At 38.0% G+C, this 16,884-nt stretch overlaps 1 protein-coding gene across 3 annotated transcripts; it reads left to right on the top strand.

Moving 5' to 3' along the window:
• Nucleotides 1–324: 324 nt before the first annotated feature.
• On the top strand, nt 325–7,141 carry LOC111148303 (ring finger protein 7). 3 transcript variants are annotated; one of them, XM_022504797.1, is made up of 3 exons: nt 325–572; nt 4,960–5,007; nt 6,588–7,141. In XM_022504797.1, the coding sequence occupies exons 1-3, from the start codon at nt 398–400 to the stop codon at nt 6,704–6,706; spliced, it is 342 nt and encodes a 113-aa protein (XP_022360505.1). In that variant the 5' UTR covers nt 325–397; the 3' UTR covers nt 6,707–7,141. The 3 variants fall into 3 exon arrangements, with proteins under 3 accessions (XP_022360505.1, XP_022360521.1, XP_022360515.1); XM_022504813.1 differs by having other exon boundaries at nt 363–565; XM_022504807.1 differs by lacking the exon at nt 4,960–5,007 and having other exon boundaries at nt 363–572; nt 6,588–7,112.
• Nucleotides 7,142–16,884: the final 9,743 nt, after the last annotated feature.

The following is a 16,884-nucleotide window of genomic DNA, read 5'->3' as shown; positions in this document are numbered from 1 at the left end:
GGGTAACAGTTTTAGTAACAGGATAATTTTTGAGAGTGGTAAGTTTCCCGAAAGCACACAGCAGGTCACCTGGTGCCTGCATAGAGAGCTCCCGGGCGCGGGAAAGAAACACTGAGCAGCGAAGCGTCCAGGCTTCACACCAGAATCGCCCTAAAGGCCTTCAGCCCTCAGGGTTGCCCCAGCGAGCAGGGACGTGCATAGTGGACAAGCGGCCTGGCGCTAGCGTCAAATGACGTCAATGGGCCGCGCCAGCCAATCGGAGCGGCCCCGTCGTAGGCGCCGCGGCGGCCCGCGGCCTGCAGGCGGCGCTGTAGCCCGCCGGGCGGCCCCACGGAGCCGCCATAGCCGCCCGCCTCCCGCGACTTAACGTCTCCGCTGCCGGCTCCGCGTCGCCGCCATGGCCGACGTGGAAGACGGCGAGGAACCCTGCGCCCTGTCCTCTCACTCCGGGAGCGCAGGCTCAAAGTCGGGAGGCGACAAGATGTTCTCTCTTAAAAAGTGGAACGCGGTGGCTATGTGGAGCTGGGACGTGGAGTGCGATACGTGCGCCATCTGCAGGGTCCAGGTGATGGGTAAGCGCTACACGCGAGGCCGGGGCCCCGTTCCGGCCTCCGCCGGGCGGACTTGGAGTGGGGGACGGGGGAAGAGGGCTCCGAGAGACTTGGGTCGGCTGGAGTGGGGGCAGGGGTGCCGGGGCTAACAGTGCTGCAGCCGGCCTGAGGGCTGCTGCTGCCGCCGCCGGGGCTTCCGCGGGCGCCCGGCGTCGGGAGCTGGTCTTGTAGCGAGAGAAACGGATTGTGAGTCCAGGAATTAAGGTAATTTCAGGTGGTGATGGGTGTGGCCGAGGAAATAAAACTGGGTCATTTGTTGGCAGCTAGGAGAAACCACTTGGGTTGGTGTGGCCCGCTCCGTCTCCAAAACCACACCGCAGAGGGGGTCAGAGTAAAGGCCCGGAATAAGGAGGGCACTTTAATGATTGTGGTCACACACCGAAGTGATGCTCTGGAGTCGTCCTCCACAAAAACGACACCCTCAGTCCGCTCCTCAGAGGCGAAGGGAGGAAAAGTGTTGTAGCCGTTGCATTTTTGGATTAGCTCCTGATGTTCCGCAGTCTTTTTAAATCTGCACGCCTCAGGATGGGTCAGATGGCACTCCCTTGTCTTGAAGGGGACACAGTGTGGTTCAGGAGTATATAAGGTTCGCGGGAATTGAAGAATGTAAGCCCTTTATTCAGAAACATAAAACTTCATCTCCTTCTGGCCCCTCCCTATCGTAGGATGCCATTTCCTGAAGAAGATCTGACTTGCTCTGTGTCAGGCCTTTGTGGAGAACCCTCTTGTACAAATAAAGTCTTAACTTCTTTCTGTGATATTTCCGATCAAAATACTGGACCAAGTGAAACCCGGCAGAGCAGCTTCATCTTTTTATATTTTATATGCGCTCTGTTTTAAGGTCTCAGACCACCTTGAAAAAGAGATGCTATCTAAATGCAAGTTACATTTTTAAATCATTTAAAATACTGAGAGAGTATTTCAGTGTTTCTTGGGGTAGGTGGAAAAAAAACAGGTTCTGTAGTTCGAAGACTTTGTGTTTTGCTCTGAAAAATGAGAGAATTGGAGAAAATAAACACAATTACTATCTCAAGGGATGAAATTTAAACCTACCAGAATCCAGAGATTCTCAGTTTACACTCTCTATAATACACTCTTTTGTTTTTTATTCATAAAGCTTGTTTCAAAAAGGATTAACAAAAATGGGATTAAAATATTTTTTATTTCTTACTTTTGAAAGAACTTGATTTCAGACATGATCCACTTATTTTAGAATTAGGTCTTAAAAGTACCTAGTTTACTGGCCTGCAGTAAAGCCGCCTTACCCCACCCCTTATTCAAACTACAGTCATAATTTCCAGTTTATGTGCCATTGTTAACTTATCCAGACAATTTAATCTTTTCTTCTTTTGCAAGACAAGCTTTGCTAAATATTTTATCCTCAAAATTTTCTTTAGTTTAAAAAGAAGAGTGTTCGAGGGACGCCTGGGTGGCTTGGTTGGTTAAGCGGCTGCCTTTGGCTCAGGTCATGATCCCGGCATCCTGGGATCAAGTCCCACATCGGGCTCCTTTCTCTGCGGGGAGCCTGCTTCTCCCTCTGCCACTCTGTCTGCCTGTGCGCTCTCTCTCTCTCTGACAAATAAATAAATAAAATCTTAAAAAAAAAAAAAAAAAAAAAAGTGTTCGAGAAAGCGTGTTTTATATTTTTCCCCGAAGAAAAGTTTTATATTTGTAAGTAGAAATACAGAATTCAGAGTAATGGTTGAAATCTTGCAACAAATAAGCTTTACTGGGATATTTAGAGTAAGTCAAAGTATGGCTATAAATGGTTCACGTTAATATTAACATTCTAATTATAGCCAGTATTCTGCTATGGTGGATTATTTTTGCAGATTTACAATGGCTGTCCTTTGAGTTCAGGAAAGTATTCTGGACTAAACCTCTGTATTTTGTTTATGAGGTGTTAAAATCCATTTAGTGGTCAGGTGACAGAAGGAAGTTTGTTTTTCAGACTTCCCAAGCTTACCCTAGCAGCATCATTCTAAAAGGTGTTACTGTTATTGCACTCCTTAGAAATGTTCTGTTTTAGATCTTACGAATATCATGAAAAGAATTTTTTTTTAAGATTTTATTTATTTATTTGTCAGAGAGAGAGAGAGCACACAAGCAGGCAGAGTGGCAGGCAGAGGAAGAGAGAGAAGCAGGCTCCCCATCGAGCAAGGAGCCCGATGTGGGACTCAATCCCAGAACCCTGGGATCATGACCTGAACCGAAGGCAGCAGCTTAACCAAATGAGCCACCCAGGCATCCCATGAAAAGAATTTTTTTTATTTTATCTAAAAATTTAGGAATTTTTAGATTTAGGTTGGGTTTTGATAATGAGTCTAAAAGCACAATCAAAATTGTAATCCAGAGATTTCTCGATTGTGCAAAGGAGCCCACTTAATTCTATTTCCTTCACATTTCAAATTCATTTTCTTACACCTAAACGATTTATTGTAACTTCTTGATCCAAGATTTGCCTGTCAGCCTGTTCTGATGTGGTTAACACTCTCTTCTTTGGTTTCGGCTCTTCTCCCTTCATTCTGAAAGGGGCAGATGGCAGTGACCCAAGTGTTGAAGAAGAGGAAAATAGGTTTGCTAGTTCTGTTGAGTTCTAAAGAGCTGGAGTAACCCTTCATGGCTATTTATGTTAACTTGGACATTTGACATACCTTTTGGAGTCTTGTTTTCCTAATTTGTGAAAGAGGTAGTTGGGGTCACAGACTATAATTCTATGATTATACAGAACCAGAGCCATGTCTTCACCCTTATATCATGATCCTTATGATATTTAGTTGTTTGCCTGCCTACCTCCCCATTTCCTGGTGAGACCAGGGACCCAGACTCAGTCATTTTGGTGTCCCCAGTGCATAACTCCTTATACAGAGTAGATGCTCAGTAATTGTGGGATTGAAGAAAGCCTCAGGAGGCAGTGGTTGTTTTTAATCCACATCGAAGAGGCCAGGGTGGTGTGTTTTTTTAGGGTAAGAGCATGCAGAGAGGAGCAAACAAACGCCTGAGCATAATCCAGTTTAAGAAGAGGAGCAGGCTTCAACTCCACTGTGTATCTATTTTTACAGAATTCTTTTTCTCCAATTTATGTTAGAAACTAATTTTTTTTTCTGTTGGTTTGAATTTCCTTTTACCCGTCTTGGACTCCTCTTCCAGCTAGTGAATGAATCCATTTTGGGGGGTCCCATTATTTTATATTATCTCCTTCATGAAGCAAATAGTAGTAGAGTGAATTTGGAAAACTTCTAGTATACCCTTTAGGTTCCCATTCCTAGAATTTACTCCCAAATAAATTATCAAAATACTTTGCCATTGTTGGATAAATGCTTTGGACTCAGACATATTCATAAAGGGAGGATTTCTTTTCCTTTGCTTTGCTTTTTCCTTTTCTCTCCTTTTTTTTTTTTTTTTAAGAATTTATTTTTTATTTGTAGGACAGAGATCACAAGTAGGCAGAGAGAGAGGAAGGGAAGCAGGCTCCCCACCAAGCAGAAAGCCCGATGCAGGGCTCCATCCCAGGCGCCCCTTTTTCTTTCATTTTTTTAAAGATTTATTTATTTGTGAGAGAGAGAGAGAGAGAGAAAGAGCAGGAGAGCACAAGTGGTAGAGAGGGAAAAGGAGGCTCCCCATTGAGCATGGTGCCTGATGCCCCAGGACCCTGGGATCATGACCTGAGCTGAAGGCAGACACTTAACCAACTGAGCCACCCAGGAGCCCCAAGGGAGCATTTTCTTTAAAAAGAAAAAAAAAAGAGAGACAACATAGTATTTAAGAGGTTCTTTAAAAATTAGTATTTTAATTTTTGTATAGATCATATAGTCACATAATTCAGAATTTTAAGAAAATATACAGTGAAAACTCCTTCCCACCATCCCCTCTTTGGTAGACTTTATTAGTAGTTACTTGGTATTCTTCTGGAGTTTCTTTATGTGTGTATAAGCAAATACCAATATATATGCATGGCTTACCTAAAATGGTATCTTGAAAATAAACTGCCCTTAAGGTTGATCTATGTGATCATGCCCAGTGAGTCTATATGAACTTCTAATATATAATGGAGTATGGCATATTTTTCTATAGTGATTGCATGCACCTTGGGGACATCTTCTCATCAGAGCTTGTGAAAATAGAGGGTTTGTAACCCTTGTGAAATTGCTCCTGGTCATAAGTAAATAAGTAGAGTGCCTTGTACTTTATTCATCTTTAAACAGTTATGTTCAGATGAGAAATTAATAATACGGGTCTCTTATCTCCATCTCTAACCCTTTGGGCTTTTATTTGACTTTGAAGTGTCTGGGTTTTAAAAATTGCATTCTGAGCATCAGAATGAGAATTGCTATTTGTTTATTTTTAGATGCCTGTCTTAGATGTCAAGCTGAAAACAAACAAGAGGATTGTGTTGGTATGTTGTAATTTCATTCTCTTGCTTTTCCAACTGAAGGTTTTCTCTCAGTGGGGATGTTTGAATTTGCAATCAAGATTGACTTTATCAATACACAAAAATAAACTGTAAAGCAGTGATCCATTATTAATATAAAATGTGTTGGTTCTCTAAAGGCCTTAATGGAATTAATGTACAAGTCCTTTTATTTCCTGTAATTAAGAATTGATTACATATTCTAGATGTGGGTTTTTTTTCATATTTCATATTCTAAAAAGAAATCATTCTTTTCTATTAAGAAAATTATGAAGTAAGGAATTTGCCAAGACATCTTAAATTTAACTGTATTATAGGTCAGATTTGGTAAGGTTTTATTCTAATAAAGCACTTCAGTTTTCAGTACTCTTATGATATAATATTTAACTTTTCAACTAACAGAAAAAATTTTAAGTCTCAAGATTTTCTCCAATATAGTTTATATATGGAAATCTATTAAATCTTGTTAATAGTCTGGGACTACAAAAGTTGTCTTAAGCTAAACGTTTTAAGCAGTTCAAAAGTTTTTATGTCCTAGATCTTGAAGTCATCACTTCTAGATTGCTATATATAAAAGCTTTTCTGGAGATGAAGGTTAACTTTGTACTTTGTGTTTGCATGGTTTACATACAGCATCTTAATAATGATTTATGTTGTATTTATTAAATCCTGTTTTTTCATCCTGAAACACTTAGAATGATTTCCCCTTGTTTCCTATTCCCTATAGCTAATTTTCATAAGAAGATGTAGGTTTCTTTCATGGTTTTTTTTTTTTTTTCCTTTTTTTTTCCTATTTCTTTCCATTGTTTTGTTATGATGTAGGTTAAGGAAGTGACAAATAAAACCCACATTTGAGACTGTATTTCAGATTATGGGTGACTTCCCTTGGTTTAAAAAATACTAACAGAAATTGTGAGGTTCAGGCCACCTTTCTTTGACCACAAAGAGACCTATCTCTCTTTCCAGCCACCCGCTTTGAAAAGTTAATGTATTTGTCACATCAGGAATTGCACTGCTTATGGATGACTTAACACAGTTCATCACTACTTTTGGAAAATAACTCACTAGATGTACAACTAATGTTTCGAAGCATGGCATCTATTTATAATAGACTACTATGAACTGAAAACATTTAACTCATTATCTTGGTAAATCAAAATCAGGAGGCTGTTTCTTAATAAAGTAAAACTCAAAAGGTTTCCAGGTCAGTGTATGACTGAGAAGTTCTGGGATCTAAGGAAGGCTCAAGTTCTTTAATCTCCTAACTTCAGGAAGACAGCTTGTGGAGCTGTGTAGGGGCTGGGGGCCACCACATCATCCACAGATTCTAAACAATGCTGGAAAGTCCCCTAATCACAGCGCCTCATCTCACTTCTTAAGTGTAATTTACACAGGTAAGTTTTTATTTCTTGATAGGTAGAAAAAATGTTGACCAATTAGCCATCTTGATTCAAGATCATGAACCATGATTATTTGTCGTAACATAAAATAACCTATGATTTGAGTTCAGTAATTTAACTTAAAATATGTAATGTCAAATAATCTTTTTTTTTTTCTCCTTTCAGTGGTCTGGGGAGAATGTAATCATTCCTTTCACAACTGCTGCATGTCCCTGTGGGTGAAACAGAACAATCGCTGCCCTCTCTGCCAGCAGGATTGGGTGGTCCAGAGAATCGGCAAATGAGAGTGGCGGAAGGCTTTCGTAGTGCATTTATTTGGAGCCCTGGTGGATCTTGTTATCAAGTGCCCTACAAAGGCCAGGACACTCCAGGGAACTAATTCTTCAAGTAGGAGGAGATGGCTCTGTGGTCTTTTGGTACTCATCAGAGGCATCGTTCGGCATTTTGTTAGTTTTATTTTCAGAAATTCTCTACTATTAAGAAGATAATTTATTAAAGATGGTCTTTCCTACCTCTGTGGTATGTGTCACACACACTGCTTAGAAGTGCTTTAAAGGAGGAGAGAGCTACAAATTGAATGACTTCATAATTTTCTTACTGATATCCAAGGGCTGTGGAAGCAGTTCCATTCGGAAGAGAACTTGTTGCATGCTTATAGTCGATCGGTTAAAAAAAAAAAAGACAATGTTACAGTAACAAATAAAGTGCAGTTTAAAACCCAACTCTTATCCTCAATTTGTCCCTGATAGTTATTTTTGGCGAGAGGGGGTGATTCATGAACTCTTTATTTGATATAATGAAAATTTTAAGTTTGGACCAGTGAACAGGGTAAATAAAATTTAACCTTTGGGCATATGCAATTTCAATTGCCTTTCAAGCTATCATCCTCTGTCTTGGGCTCATCAAGAAAACCTAAATTTACATTCACCTCACTGCTCAGTCATTGGACGATAAAGAACAGAAGTATTTTCAAGTTCTGGTCAGATTATGTTGTAATTAAACTGTGTTTTGGGTGGAATGTTAATGAGGAGAAAATGTTTACCACTGTAGCATTGGATCAAAAAGTTTATTTTATTACACAATGTTTTAATAAATGGTTTATTCTGTTTATTTAATTTGAATTGTCATTATTACAATTTTACATACAACCTTAAACTTCATGTTAATAAACTAATATGTTAACTGAATGATTTTACTTAATTTGAAAAAATATTCATATACTCTTATTTGGTAAAAAATAGAACTTAAAGTTTATTACCTGGAAAAATTAAGTGTGAGAATATACTTAAATTTTATTAAACTCATTCACATTTAATGGAGGTTATTTGGCAACAGATAATGGGCCACAAGTTTATTTTGAATTTTTCCATAATAAAGGTCACAGCTATGAATTTTAAAAACTAAAGTCTTGGGGCACCTGGGTGGCTCAGTTGGTTAAGCCTCTACTTTCTGTCTGGGTCATGATCTCGATGTCCTGGGATCGAGCCCTACATTGGGCTCTCTGCTCAGCGGGGAGCCTGCTTCCCCCTCTCTCTATTTGCCTCTCTGCCTACTTGTGATCTCTCTTTCTGTGTCAAATAAATAAATAAAATATTTCAAATAAAAACTGAAGTCTTAAAAACTTTATCATCCATTTCTGCAGTTTGTCAATCTGAATCTTATATCTAAGGAATGTGAATACACAAAAGAATGTTAAAAACTAGAATTCATAGGCTTTCATATTGGCTACTATTAATCTGATTTCTCTGGAAGTTATTGCTTTATTATATATTTTTTCATATTTTACTGAAAAACTTACTACAATGTAGGGGTAAAGCATCTTTCTATCATATAATATCAAGGGTAATACTATCAACATGATTTATTGACGTTCATGATGACCTAGATTACTTGTCTGGATTTTTGGTCAAGCTTTTTTTTTTTATTTTATTTTTAAGTTTTGTTGTTTTTTTGTGTTTTTGTTTTGTTTTGTTTTATTTGTTTGTTTTTGAGAAAAAGAATACACGGTGGGGAGAGGCAGAGAGGGAGAGAGAGAAGCAGACTTCCCACTGAGCAGGGAGCACAATTCGGGGCTCAATCCCAGCACCCGGAGACCCTGACCTGAGCTGAAGGCAGACACTTAACCAACTGCGCCATCCAGGCACCCTGATTTTATTTATTTTAGAGAGCATGCAAGCAGGGGAGGAGCAGAGGGAGAGGGAGATAATCTCCAGCAGACTCCATGCTAAGCATGGAGCCCAACACTGGGCTCAATCTCAGGTTCCTGAGATGATGATAACCTAAAACCAAGAGTCAGATGCTTATCTGACTGAGATACCCAGGCACCCAAATCAGGCTTCTTTCCTGTAGTTACTCTTTCCCTTTTTCCATACGGCATTATTAGGGAGAATGTTACTAAGGGAAGATAACGCTTAGGGAGTGGGAGTTAGACTTCTACTTCTCAAGGATAGAGTATTCCATTATTTGGAATTCTTCAGCATAGGATATTTATCTTTTCTCCATTTATTTAATCACTTATCTATATCAGTGAGTAGTGATAAATCCTTTTGGAAAGATTAAAACTTATCAATTCCGTGGAAATGAAGGGTTCTTAGACTATTCTGGATAGAACACCATTTATGTAATGATACTTGTGTAAGGAAGGATGGGGGATAAAGAAATAACAGGGAAAACAGTTTAAGCAACATATTCCAAACACATTATAGATTAAATCCCGAAGTTTAATCCCACTTTCAACATCTCATTTTGAGGTCTCCAGAAGTCATAGCATATGCATGCCAGAATCTCTCTCCCAACATACTAATATACACAAAACTGAACATTAGAATGAAGTTCTAGCTGGTTGCTTTTCAATCTATGATCCTTTATTACACTTCAGATCTTCAAATTAGATTTTTTTTTGCCTTAGGTAAACCTAAAATGAAACATTAAATTGATGCATAACATGTCATTAATTTAAAAAATGATTTGGGGGGGCGCCTGGGTGGCTCAGTGGGTTAAGCCGCTGCCTTCGGCTCAGGTCATGATCTCAGGGTCCTGGGATCGAGTCCCGCATCGGGCTCTCTGCTCAGCAAGGAGCCTGCTTCCCTCTCTCTCTCTCTCTCTGTTCCTGCCTCTCTGTCTACTTGTGATCTCTCTCTGTCAAATAAATAAATAAAAATCTTTAAAAAAAAAAAAAAAAAATGATTTGGGTTGGGTTTTTTTTTTTTAAGAAAACCATGTAATTAACATCATATCTTACAGAAAACTGAGAGCTGTAAGTATATTACTAGCAAAGACTTTAGAAAAGTTATTATATGAGTTTACATATGATAAATGTCTCTATTGAACATCTGCTGAAACCTTAGAATTGAGTAGATTTGAGGATAGATATGGAGGTAAAGACCTAGAGGAATGACAAAGTGGGAAAATTCCCCTATAGAGATGTAGTTATTTCAAGCCCCAAACCGTGTATCACAACACAGTCTACATACTCTGACTTCTTCAGGGATTTTCATTTTTTTTTTTAAGATTTTTATTTATTTATTTGACAGACAGAGACCACAAGTAGACAGAAAGAGAGGAGGAAGCAGGCTCCCCACTGAGTAGAGAGCCCAATGTGGGGCTCGATCCCAGGACTCTGAGATCATGACCTGAGCCGAAGGCAGAGGCTTTAACCCACTGAGCCACCCAGGCGCTCCTCTTCAGGGATTTTCAGTTGAAGAATCAATACAAAGAGAAGAATGAAAATAAAGCAAAAATATAACATTAATGGCAGTCAACCTGGAGAAACACAGTATTGCATCATAAAAGATTAAAAAATGTGGGGCACCTGGATGGCTCAGTTGTTAAACATTTGCCTTTGGCTCAGGTCATGATCCCAGGGACCTGGGATTGAGCCTGGCATCAAGCTCTCTGCTCAGCAGGAAGTCTGCTTCTCCCTCTCCCACTCCCACTGCTTGTGTTCCCTCTCTCTCTGTCAAATAACTAAATAAAATCTTCAAAAAAAAAAAAAAGATTAGAAAATATTACCTAAAGACATAATTTACTGAATGTGAAAGATGGACAAAATTTGTTAAGTGTGTTTTCTTGCATTCCTCTTTAGAATATTTAGAGTAAGTAGCACATAAAATGTTTGCAGTACAGTGTAGTGTATACATAGAATATAGGTTTTATACTTCTAGTACAGATTTGTCATTTTACGGTAGTAAATTATATGTAATATATAGTACAATGTATTACAAGTAAAGATAGATGGTTAGATAGTACTGCTTTTTCCTTGTGATAGGACTTATTGCTTAGACAAACACTGAAGCTGATATGTGTATTCTTGCCATTTGGTATTGTTTCAAAGATTCATGGCCTTAAGTTAACTGTTGAGACATATGCTAAGAAAATAGGCACTGAATAAGATGTTACATTGCATCTCAAATGAGGAATACATTTAGGGAGTAAAACTTGAACGCATTTTTAAAATTGGCATTGTATACTACTGTTTCTTTTTCTCCTCTGAGGAAGTCATTAATCATGCTGTTTCCTCCTAGTAAACTTACGTTGACATTAACCATTCTGTTTTAGGCACATGTTCTGTGGATGCAGAGGAAGATTTAGGATGTGTACTAGTCAAGCAGCTCAGAAATTACTCTCTCACAGATGACTGAGCACCAATACAGATAGCTTAGTGATCAGCCTTACATTTCTATCGTAGTAGTTTGCCAAGGAGACAGTCCAGCATACTATTTTCTCTGTATATAGAAAAAAACAAGTATTCGTTTTTCTTAACTGGATTCAGTCTTCTTGCAATGACTGAAATTAAAAAAAAAAATCTCCACAGAAGCCAGTTATTACAGTTATAAATATATTGGTTCACAATGGGAAAATAAGATTCCATTTCAAATGCCCCACTCCCCAATACAAAGCATATTTCGATTCAAATTTGTTGAACTTAGATTTGGTTTACTTTAAGCGCAATGTGTATATGGATGTGTAAGTGTAATATGACACATGTATTCATCCATTCATTAAACTCACTGTTCGCATTGTTCAGGTATATAAAAGAATCAGAAAAGTAATCTCCTTGAAGGATAATTTTGTTTTATAAGAAGATGTTTGAGCTACAACTGGAAAATGTCGTGTCCCCAATGCAGCAATCAGAAAACACATTTGTAGACAGGACAGTAAAGAGTTGGATAGTGGAGTGACTGAGTAGAAATTAATGAGAAAACCACTGAAACATAATATCTATTTCTAGAAGAAAATAAAGAACATGGGAAGGATGAATGGATGGAAAGCTTGAGGAAAGCCCTGTGAACCAAAGAATGGGGAAGAATGACCTCCTTTACTATGTAGTAGACATTGAGAAATCAGATATCTATAGTTAATATCTATATTATATAGTTATATAAATATATAACTATATTATACAGTTAATATCTATATAGTTAATATCTATAGTTAATCCTTTACAAAAATTATATAGGCACAACTATGTTAAAACAGTATGCCTAATCTAACAAGACTAGTGTGATAGTTACATAGGAGTTGGGCATTTACAGTAAGATCAGTAGAACTATATTTAACAAATAAGTTACTATAAAGGGAGTAAAAATAGTGCTTATGAAGGAGTTTGTATAAATTATTTTATATTTAATTCCCTTTAGTGTGCATAATTTAGACTTCATGCCTCACTTTTAAGTTTTTTAAATGGATTTGACTATGTTGCATTTATAACACACTTTTGAATTATAAGTTATTACTGTCCTTATTTGAAAGTCAAGAGAGCTGAAATGTCAAGAGAACTGACCTAGTAACATGTTAACAGATTCCAACCAAAATCTGTCTTTTGGATTTTTAGGAGCATCTTGTTTCAGCTTAGAGTAGCAGCTGGAAAGAGTGTTGCTCCCATCTTTGTAGTTTATTCAGATTGTTTTTCTTTTTTATAAATTAATGACACTTCCAGGGGCACCTGGGTGGTTCAGTGGGTTAAGCCTCTGCCTTCGGCTCAGGTCATGGTCTCAGGGTCCTGGGATTGAGCCCAGCATCGGGCTCTCTGCTCGGCGGGGAACCTGCTTCCTCCTGCCTCTCTGCCTAGTTGTGATATCTGTCTATCAAATAAATAAAATCTTTAAAAAAAAATTAATGACACTTCCAAATAATTTTTTTCCATTTTTCTTTAAGATTACATTTAGGCTTTTTAGTTTGCGGGGTGTGTGTGTGTGTTATGCGGTGTGTATGTGTGCGCGCATGTGTCCTTTCAGAACTTAACAGAATTTATTTCAAGTTCTGTTATTGAAGATGCTTTTCTAGGTCATATTTAATGTAATAATTTTCCTAATCTTGATTTTGTAAAATATATTGAAACATTTGTGTATTGATTAGAAATGAATTTTCTTTCATGTTTTTCATAATCCTGGTTATGTAGTATATGCATATTAAATAACAGTAGATTTTTAAAAATTAATTATAATACACAAATATGTTTGACCACTCAAATGTTTATCATTGTACAGTGAGCTAATTGAATAGCTTTTTGTTTTGATGTTTTTAAAAGGATGTATTCATAAAATGTGAACCAAATATTTGGTTTTGCATTGAAGAGAGAAATAATAAGAATGTCAAGTTATTTTAGTTAGCATGACAGTATATAAATGAAATGTGAAGGATGATGGTAATAAGTAGATTTTCCACACAGCAAAACCACAGGCCTACAGCCTAACAAAGCTTTGTTTCTACTAGGCATCAGCATCTGAGTGTAGAAGAGGAGGAGGGACTGGGACAAAGCAGCACTGATCCTACCCATCCTGGGATGATATCAGCTCCTCTGCAGAGCCATCTGAATGTTTAGTATATATTGTTTCATCAGAAAGAACACACTATCACATTTAATTACGAGTACCAAGGCAAAAGTTAAGCATTGAACAGATTTTTCTTTCCATTTGTTAAACGATGTGGAATTTTATTTTACTAGTATATTGGAAATACATTTGTCATCTTTAGCTCTTTAATTTTCCATCGAGGCAAAGGTGCATTTGTCTATTACAGCTGACATCCAGATCAGTAAATCTTATCCCATCAAACCCATTACTTCTTATACAATATGTTCCCATTACTATCCTGAAGTGCAATTCATAAATGTCTCCTCCACACATAATTAAAATATGTATAATAACTTAATTGTAATATCTAAATATGTAATATAAAATAATTTAATTGCAATATCAAGTGGAAATAAAAGGAAAGTAATTTATAATTATTTGCATTTCAGTATCTAAATGCTTGGTCATAATCACACCAGAAGGCATAAAGAAGTAGGCTGACACATGTGTGGATGTATGTTTGTGATCACTACATATAGACGGCAGTAACGCAAACTCTTGTGACTTCGGAACATGGGAGCATTTCCACCAATGGTAAGAACTTTCCCACCCAAATGGTGGATCATGCTTAGTAAAGCTCCAAACAAAACAGTGTGCAATCTTTTGATTTACATTTTAGTTGCATGGTTGGACATTTCAATGACATGTTTAGTGAATATTCTCTTGACAGTCTTCTAGGCCTAAAGAATAAGCTCAAAATTGTTTCATTTAATTGAAGCTAACGTAGAAGCCTTTAGGATAAAAAAAAGTTTTAAGTGTTCCTTTAGAAGTTTAGTAGACATCTGGTAAGAAAGGTAACTTTTTTGCTTTTTAAAAATTTTTTTTATTTTATTCATTTATTTGTCAGAGAGAGAGAACACACAAGCAGGGAGAGCAGCAGGCAGAGGGAGAAGCAGGCTCCCCACTGAGCAGGGAGCCCAATGTGGGACTCAGTCCCAGGACCCTGAGATCATGATTTAAGCCAAAGGCAGACACTTAACCGACTGAGCCACCCAAGCTTTTTTGCTTTTTGAATTCACTCCCAAGGGCTAGCTTTTCAAGATAATGCTCTGAAAAGAAAATTAGAAAATTTCCATGTTTAGTTTAGTAAGCCCATTTTAAAGATATATATTTTTAAAAAATAAATAAAAAATAAAAAAATATATATTTAAAGGAAAAATTAACAAGGAAAATTAGAATTAAAGTACAAATATACTTTAAGTTCCTCTTTTGCCTTTTTATGTCATTCTGTTTCTGCCACGGGTAGGTTTTGTTCAACAAAATAATGTCTTATAGGAAAAGTATCTTCTCCGCATTTTGACACTCTATTTAGTGGCTGAGAGCTGACTCTACAGCCAGGATACTTGAATTTGCATCCCAGCACCTCCACTTGGCTGCCCTTGAGCAAGTCACTTACCTCTGTTTTTCTCCTATACAGCGGGTAACAATAATACCTACCTCTCTAGATTGCTTGAGACTTGAAGACCAAGTGAATTCATACACATGTAAAACACTGAGAACAGTTAAGTACTACTGTTACCTCATTTTAGTCAATTTTGAAAGCTCCTCTGATAGAAGTGGCACTTAAAAAAATAATGTATTTTTAGTTATGGGATAAAGCACTCTTAACTGTTCTCAATAAAAATTTTATAAGAAAAAGTTAATTTAACACAGGTTACTTGTTGCACCATGAGCTTTTGCAAAGAATTATTAGTGAGGCCTTTAATGACTTGCCTGTCACATTTTTTTCTAGTCATGGGGTCAACATGATTTCCAGATTTCATATTAAGAAATATTGAGCTCTCACTTTAATTTTAGGTTTTCCATCTTAGCAGAAATATTTTACTGGCTGTTGCAGATAAGTATATGGGGGTACATTTTTTGACCATTTGATTTTGTGGGAAACCCACATACCTTAGAAAATTTATCTTTTTTTAAGCTCTCAGTTTTCATCTTCATAGCTTTTCAGAGCAGCAGCAGGTTTTACAATCAGCCTGCTGCTTTCTCTTGTCTCTCTGCACTCAATAAAGCTGAGTCAGTGATCGAAGCAGAAGCTGCTTTTCCTAAGGGGGCTGCAAGCAAGCTTTCCCTGAGTGAATGTAACTGTGGTACAGAATAGTAGAAAGACTGCAATTTAGAAGTCACTCAGCCTGACTTGGAATCTTGACTGTATCGTTTACTACCTGTGTGACCCAGCACCAAGTTCTTAACTTCTCTGTCCCTATCTCCTCAACTAAAATGGGAACAACAATATTATTTACCTCGTAGAGTTGCTATGAAGAATAAATGAATTAATACATGTTAACTACCTGGAACAGTGCCTGAAACATAGAAAGCACTCAATAACTATAAGCCATTATTATAGATCAGTATTGCCCCTGCTGATCTCTGCCTTCAAGAATGGCCTTGAGAGGGGCGCCTGGGTGGCTCAGCGGGTTAAAGCCTCTGCCTTCGGCTCGGGTCATGATCCCAGGGTTCTGGGATGGAGCCCCGCATCGGGCTCTCTGCTCAGCGGGGAGCCTGCTTCCTCCTCTCTCTCTGCCTGCTTCTCTGCCTGCTTGTGATCTCTGTCTGTCAAATAAATAAATAAATTCTTAAAAAAAAAAAAAAAGAATGGCCTTGAGAAAAGGTGTTTTGTTTTCAGCGATGATTTTTGTAGGAATTGGGACATTTGTGTATACCCACAACCTGTGCACAACTGCCAACATGAGTTTTTAGGAGAATGGTTTTCAACTTTTTAAAAACCACCCAACATATCTGAAAAGCACATTCCCATCAGCAACAATGGGCTCTCCCACAGTTGTTTTCAAAGAAGTGTGTGTGTGTGTGTGTGTGTGTGTGTGTATAAATTAGACAGGGAAGAGAGTTAGAAAAAAACCTCCCAGATGAAAATCTCAGTTAAAAGCTTTTGGAACTATTTCAGTGCAGATGAAATGTTCTACAGCATTTGCATTTTATCCTAGCTTTTATTTTTTATTTTATTTTTATTTTATTTTTTTTTTGACAGATGAGAAGCAGGCAGAGAGAGAGGAGGAAGCAGGCTCCCTGCTGATCAGAGAGCCCAATGCGGGATCCTGGGATCATGGACCCTGGGATCATGACCTGAGCGGAAGGCAGAGGCTTTAACCCACTGAGCCACCCAGGCGCCCCTTATCCTAGCTTTTAAGAAGCTACCTACTAACTAAATTTATTAGGACTTATATAAGAAGTCCAACTAGATTATTTGTACCAAAATTGTGTGTAATAAAATAATCAGAATTCTTGCCAGACCACCTTGGGGGGGAACTTTATAAATCCAAAAAATCATAGTATAGAACAAGCTTTGTGTGATTGGAGTAATACAATTGTCATCTAACTCTTTAGTGGTGATTTTTAGACCTTCCTTGTAAATAACTTCTGCTAAACTAACTCCTGCTCTTTTTCTACCTTTATAGAAATTATATATTTATAAAAGAAATTTGGGGGCGCCTGGGCGGATCACTTGGTTAAGCGTCTGCCTTTGGCTCAGGTCATGATCCCAGGGTCCTGGGGATCATGGTCCTCATGTGGCTCACTGCTCAGCGGGGAGTCTGCATCTCCCTCCCTCTGCCTGCCACTACCCCTGCCTGTGTGTGCCATGCTCTGTCTCT

Source organism: Enhydra lutris, unplaced genomic scaffold (genome assembly GCF_002288905.1).
Source record: "Enhydra lutris kenyoni isolate GAN:26980312 unplaced genomic scaffold, ASM228890v2 scaffoldscaffold2, whole genome shotgun sequence".
Classification (NCBI taxonomy): Eukaryota; Metazoa; Chordata; class Mammalia; order Carnivora; family Mustelidae; genus Enhydra; species Enhydra lutris.
The sequence above is the reverse complement of the archived record's forward strand: the minus strand, read 5'-3'. Positions and strand labels throughout refer to the sequence as shown.

Bases quoted from the DNA above. Each gene is read 5' to 3' on its own strand.
- LOC111148303 (XM_022504797.1), top strand. From the start codon at position 398: ATGGCCGACGTGGAAGACGGCGAGGAACCCTGCGCCCTGTCCTCTCAC. The intron at 573-4,959 runs GTAAGCGCTACA...GTTTATTTTTAG, and splicing joins CTGCAGGGTCCAGGTGATGG to ATGCCTGTCTTAGATGTCAA. The intron at 5,008-6,587 runs GTATGTTGTAAT...TTCTCCTTTCAG, and splicing joins CAAACAAGAGGATTGTGTTG to TGGTCTGGGGAGAATGTAAT.